The 6,000-nt window shown below is 39.2% G+C and overlaps 1 protein-coding gene across 1 annotated transcript; it reads left to right on the top strand.

Moving 5' to 3' along the window:
• Positions 1 to 250: 250 nt before the first annotated feature.
• On the top strand, positions 251 to 559 carry LOC122230450 (40S ribosomal protein S29). Its single transcript, XM_042960474.1, has one exon. It carries the CDS (start codon positions 276 to 278, stop codon positions 444 to 446), a length of 171 nt encoding a protein of 56 aa, XP_042816408.1. The 5' UTR covers positions 251 to 275; the 3' UTR covers positions 447 to 559.
• Positions 560 to 6,000: the final 5,441 nt, after the last annotated feature.

The following is a 6,000-nucleotide window of genomic DNA, read 5'->3' as shown; positions in this document are numbered from 1 at the left end:
AGTAAATCTAAGTCATGTTGGCTCTCAGGAAACCACATGAGGAGGCAGCTTGCTTCTCCAGTCTTCCTGACAATTCCATAAGCTTCCAGGATCTCTCCAGAAAATTACTTTTGTTCTTCTTAGCTAGAGTTGGTATCTCCTTTCAACCAAAGAATCAAAGAACTCCAGATCACTGCAGGCAGTGGGAAGGTGGGTACCAAGGTCAATTACATTTGTGAAACTCTGTTAAACATAGCTACCCTGGCCTTTTGCCTCGTTGCGTCCGGGAGAGCAAGATGGGTCACCAGCAGCTCTACTGGAGCCATCCGAGGAAATTTGGCCAGGGTTCTCGTTCTTGCCGCGTCTGCTCAAACCGGCACGGTCTGATCCGGAAATACGGCCTCAACATGTGCCGCCAGTGTTTCCGTCAATACGCGAAGGATATAGGCTTCATTAAGTTGGATTAAGTGAACTTCCTTGAATGGGTCATCCAAGATCCCTACCTTAACTGAAGATATCCAAGATAACCTATCTTAATGCCAACTCATGGTACATAAAATAAAAATACTTCAATTATGAGTGTTTTAATGTGAAAAAAAAAAAACATAGCTACACTGTATTCTTTACTGCGGGACTTCTAAGATCCTTTAACATGGTTGCATCTTTGTGACTCTTCAGGAGAGAATGAAGTATTTGGAGCTTCACAAACCTTCTTTATTGCAGATCCTTATTGTTACTGTTTTTTCTGGAGAACTTTGGAGGACCTATAGCCTAGAGTTCCTGTTTCTGGAGATTTTTCACTTATATATTTTTTTAATTTTAATTTTTAAATTAAATAAAAATTTAATAAAATAAATTAATTTTTAATTTTTAAAATTTTTAAAATTTTTTCTTATTTAAGAAAGAGAGCACATGCAAGCGGGGGAGAGGAGCAGAGGGAGAGCAAGAAAGAATCCTAAGCACATTCCACACGTGGCACAGAGCCTGGCATGGGGGTCCATCCCAGGACCCTGGGACTATGAGCAAAATCAAGAGTTGGACTCTCAACCTGCTGAGCCATTCAGGGGCCCCATCACTTGTATCTTTAACTGCTGTATATATGTCAAGTCTGACCTACCATCCAATTTTAGGGTCTTAGGTGAAGGAATGAACTCTTCATTGCTTTTTCACCCCCACAAAGTACTAGGCATAATGAAGCAAAATGCACTGTGAACACTTTGCAACCAGCCATCCCATAACCACAGAGTGATTGAATGTGATTAAAGTCACACGGATCTCAGAGCACTCTTCTTGAGGCCGGGAGAGCTGACCCATGTCACCTTGCCAAAACACAACTTTCCTGATTACTTCTGCCTGCCCGGGATTCCTGTGGTTTCCACTTGTAAGGTGATCTTTCACTTCCTGACACTGTTGCTCTCTTACTGCTATGGCGGCAGTTGTATCCCAGGAGCCCTGGAAGGGTTGGCTGCCTCAGAGACAGAGGATACATTCTCTAGGCATGGCCAAGGGCTGATTACCCACAGGTGGCTCCGCTGCAGATCCATTGGCAAATTGTGGTTATTAATGACTTGATTGCTGGCCCTAAAGGCACACTCCTCAACCCAAAGTTTTACTTAAAGTGTTTATCTGATATATAGCAAACCCACGCCATGTGCCAGACTTTTTCAGATCATCTCATACTTTCTGTTTAATTCTTACCCTATATGATTGCTTAACTCTTTCTGGATCGCTGTACATAAGTGTCTAGAAAGCAGGGAGCCTGGCCTGAAAGAACTGAAGATTGCTACTTATCATGGTGTTCTCTGTACATCACTGGCCAGAACTCCTTGACATTGAGTGTTTGAACAATAAAAATAGATTCACAAAAAAAAAAATGCAGGCCACAAAGGCTTAAATTTGGAAGACAAAGTGAAAAAAAAAAAACTTTATAATAAAAACAATAGTTTTTAAACTATTTAGTTTTTAAACTAAAGTTCAAAGGGCTAGAAGTTATTAGTTCCTAGAGACTTTCTTCAATAAATAAAATTCATTTAATGCAAAACTACTGTTGACTTAGAAGAAGAATGCGTTCTACTTAGGATTAATAACTGAGCACCTTGCTAAGGGCATTACATGGATATATAATACACATTTTTATATGAAAATAGACATTATCAAATAGGTACTTCTATTATTATTCTCATTCTACAGAGGAGGAAATTAAGAGAGAGCACGTTAAAAAGTTTGCCAAGGTCATATCATTAGCAAGAAGCAAAGCCAGGATTTAAATATGGGATTGATTTCCAAGTTCACTATGCCTATCACTATTTTGCTATATTCCTGATAGCTTTGCTGAGACATTGGCCCCGTCAGATCTCCTGGGGTATTTGGAGTCCTGAAGCCCAGTTGTCTCTGGACATGAGTTGTCTCTGGACATGTTCAACCTTCTTCTGTTCACTTCCCCCCACCCCACCCCAAATCCCACAGTCCTGAGCTGTACAAACTACTATCATTTTCCAAATGTGCCATGTCATAGAAAATGTTGAGAAGCATTAATTTAACCACCTAGGAAATCACTTTCTGATCAAAAAGCAAAAGTCATTGATTGGACGGATAGAAATCCAATCAATGAGTGATCCAATGAGCGGTCCTTCTCTTTCCTCTAGGAAACTAGTCTAAAAAATCAGGAGCTGGTGGGGTAGAGGACAAAGAGGGTGCAGGACAAAGGATGGTTGCACAAACTTGGTAGGGTAATTAGGCTAAATGCCCCTAAGCGCTGAGTGAGATTTGCTGAAGTCAAGTCTTCATGGACTTGGTCAGAAGGCTATGTCAGTCCACAACAGGCTTCCATACTACAGCCAGTCCTGTGGGCCAAACCCAGCCTATGGCTTGTTTTTGTACAGTCTACAATGTAAGAATGTTTCTTATATTTTTGAAGGGCTGTAAACAAAACCAGAATATGTGACAGAGAACATTTGTGGCCCTCAAAACCTAAAATATATGCTATCTGGTCATTTACAGAGTAAGTTTGCTAACAACCCCTGGTGTAGAATCCACTCTGTGATCACCACAAGAAAGCCATGGGCCAATGAATGGGAAACCAGTGAATGTGAAACTTTAAATGAAAATCACTTTAAGATTGCAATGACTTCACTAACAATTGTATAGCCTGTATATAACTCTTTAAGACAGATTTGCTTAGCCTTTAGGAACGAAGTTTCAGGAGTTGAAAAAAAGAGAAACAGAAAAATAACCTCCTGTTTCCCAATTTTACACCTTCAGTTTGATAAATCTGCTTTTTCCAGGCAGATTCTGTGAAAACGAACAGCTGCAAAGAGATATTTCTTAGAGGGTATGGGGGTATCTTAACCATAAGGAAGAAAGAATTCTTTAATGCTTACTACATCCCAAAACCTTTCACACTTGCTGAATCAAAAATCCCATGTACTCTGCCTCTATTCTATCTAAAAGATAACATACTGGGTCTCAAAGGGCTAAGTGGTTTGTCCAAGATCCTACAGCTGTTAGGTGGCAAACCTGGGCTGCAAATCTCCGTTTTCTGAGTCCAAGTCCAGAGCCCCTTTTTCTACACTCAGCTCCAGCTAGCGAATTTGAATGTGTTCCAGACATAGAATCCAAAATCCAGAGTTCCAGTTAGGCCCTGCTTCCTCATCTGATAATGAGCATACAGATAAGAGGTCCCTCCCAGCTCTATCCTTCTTTGATTGTTTCTGAGAAATAATGCAAATGAAATGGAAAAGGAAACTCAAGTAGGCCACTCTATGTTCCTGGTTCATCCAACTTCTTTGGGGTGTGAGATCAGATCAGGGGAATTTGTCCAGATTAATTTAAGTGAGAAATGCATAACCAAAACATGAGTATGGAAGGCCTTCAGTGCTGGTAAAATGGCAGCCTGACAACAAAGACTCCTCCCCACTACAAATACATGGAATGCTGGATAAATATTTTAAAACTCTAAAATGCACAGCTTCAAAAAGGCCAAGACAGTTCCCGGGTGCCAGAAACAAAAGGAAATTCAAAACCAGAGATGTGGGGCTCCAGCTGACATGTAAGGGACCAAGAAAAAATCAGAACTGGATACAGGTCCCACAGTAAATTTGGCCTGGAGGCTGTTCAGGCTGAAACTGAGATCTTTGATTAAAACTGAGACTCCAAAAATCCTCCCAGGACTTGAATGGAGTACTTCAAGAACTCTGTCTACTGTCCAGAGCAACAACAAGGAAGCAAGTTATCTTTTCTGGGCTCAAGTGGGAAAAAATATTCATCTTGTGAAAAATACCAAACCCAAATCCCAAACCTGAGTATGGGGTATGAATTTAAGCTAGTGTAAACCATGGGAACCTGGAGTGAAATAAATACAAAACTGCTGTGTAAAGAATTATCCACAATCCACGGTGAATGGAACTCTTAACAAAGGGAAAAGTAAAAGCTTACAGTAAAAATGTACTAACCACATGATGAAAATGTATCAGGGAGGAGTATCAGCTGATACAACACATGGAAGAATAATGAGCCGAAGAACTAAAATAACAGAATAACCTGAAAGACACAGCAAAATAAGTATGTTTAAACTGAGGTGATAAAAGAAAGCACAACAAAAATCAAAATGAAAGGACTCAAAAATTTAAGTGAGCAATTTGAGTAATAATCAAGTAGAACTTCTAGAACTGAAAAGTAAAATCATTAAAAATTTTAAATCAAATTAAATAGCAGAGGAGATGCACTTAAAAAGAACTAGTGAACTGGTAGATTGATGAGAAAATCATCCAGAATAAAACACAGAAAAATAAGAACAGAAAATATCAAAGAGAGTTTAAGAAACCATGAGAGTTGACTGATATATTTGGATTTTTAAATCTAAATCAAATATAAATTACAGAAGAGAATGGAGGGAAGGGGGTTTGAGGAAACTCAAAGAAATAATAGCAGGGAATTTTCCAGAATTTAAGAAGGCCATTGAGTCCCAAGTAGCATAAAAGAAAATAAACAAAAAAGCCATACAGATACACACGTTGGAGCCAAACTTTTAAAATCTTTTTAAACATTTATTTATTTTTGAGACAAAGAGAGACAGAGCATGAACAGGGGAGGGTCAGAGAGAGGGAGACACAGAATTGGAAACAAGCTCCAGGCTCTGAGCTGTCAGCACAGAGCCTATGTGGGGCTCAAACTCAGGAAGAGTGAGATCATGATGTGAGCCGAAGTCAGATGCTTAACTGACTGAGCCACCCAGGCACCCTGGAGCCAAACTTTTAAACAAACAAACAAACAAATAAAACACTTAACAGCTCCTGAAAAGACAGAAAACCTAAAAGAAATGACAAGTAGGTTGACCACAAAATTATCAGTAGCAAAAATAGAAGAGTTTCTCTTCTATACCCAACTAAGCTGTTGTTCCTGAATGAGGATAAAATAAAGGTATTTTTAAAAATAAGCCTAAAGAAATTTATCCCTGACGTCCATTGCTGGAAAAGCTACTAATTGAATGTATTTTAGAAAGAAACACAAGTTGAATCTTAAAATAAATGGGAACAAATGAGCAGAGAAATGAGCATTGAGTTGAAACAACAGTAACAAAAATAAGAGCTAATTTGGAAGAGCCAAAAGCAAGTTAAAGGAAATACTAAAGAACAATGGCGTGGGAAATGTGAGGAGGTATCTTAAATCCTTGTATTTGGGGAAGGAAAACAAATAAAGATTGAATAACTAGTGAAGTATGCACAATAAAACTTTTACTGTAACCAGTAAAATATTTGAAATATAAGGAGGAATAGTGTAATAAAAACAATACAATAAGATAAAGAAAGGATAAAAAAAAGAAGAAAAGAAAAAGAAGTCCATGGGCAAGGAGATCTAGAGATCCCCTTTCTTGAATGGTCCCCATTGAGGTTGGGCACCACCTGGTGGTGATCATCTACTGGAGCTTGCTACTGACAAGACTTCTGGGGGGAGTAACTGGCTGAGGACCCACCTCCTGTCTCCATTGCCTGCCATTTCACCTTTGCCCAGCCCTCTCCCACC

The sequence above is a fragment of the Panthera tigris genome, chromosome A1 (assembly GCF_018350195.1).
Source record: "Panthera tigris isolate Pti1 chromosome A1, P.tigris_Pti1_mat1.1, whole genome shotgun sequence".
NCBI lineage: Eukaryota > Metazoa > Chordata > Mammalia > Carnivora > Felidae > Panthera > Panthera tigris.
This window is presented reverse-complemented; position numbering and strand designations above follow the sequence as displayed.

Excerpts from the sequence above, each read along its gene's own strand:
- LOC122230450 (XM_042960474.1), top strand. The coding sequence starts at position 276 with ATGGGTCACCAGCAGCTCTACTGGAGCCATCCGAGGAAATTTGGCCAG.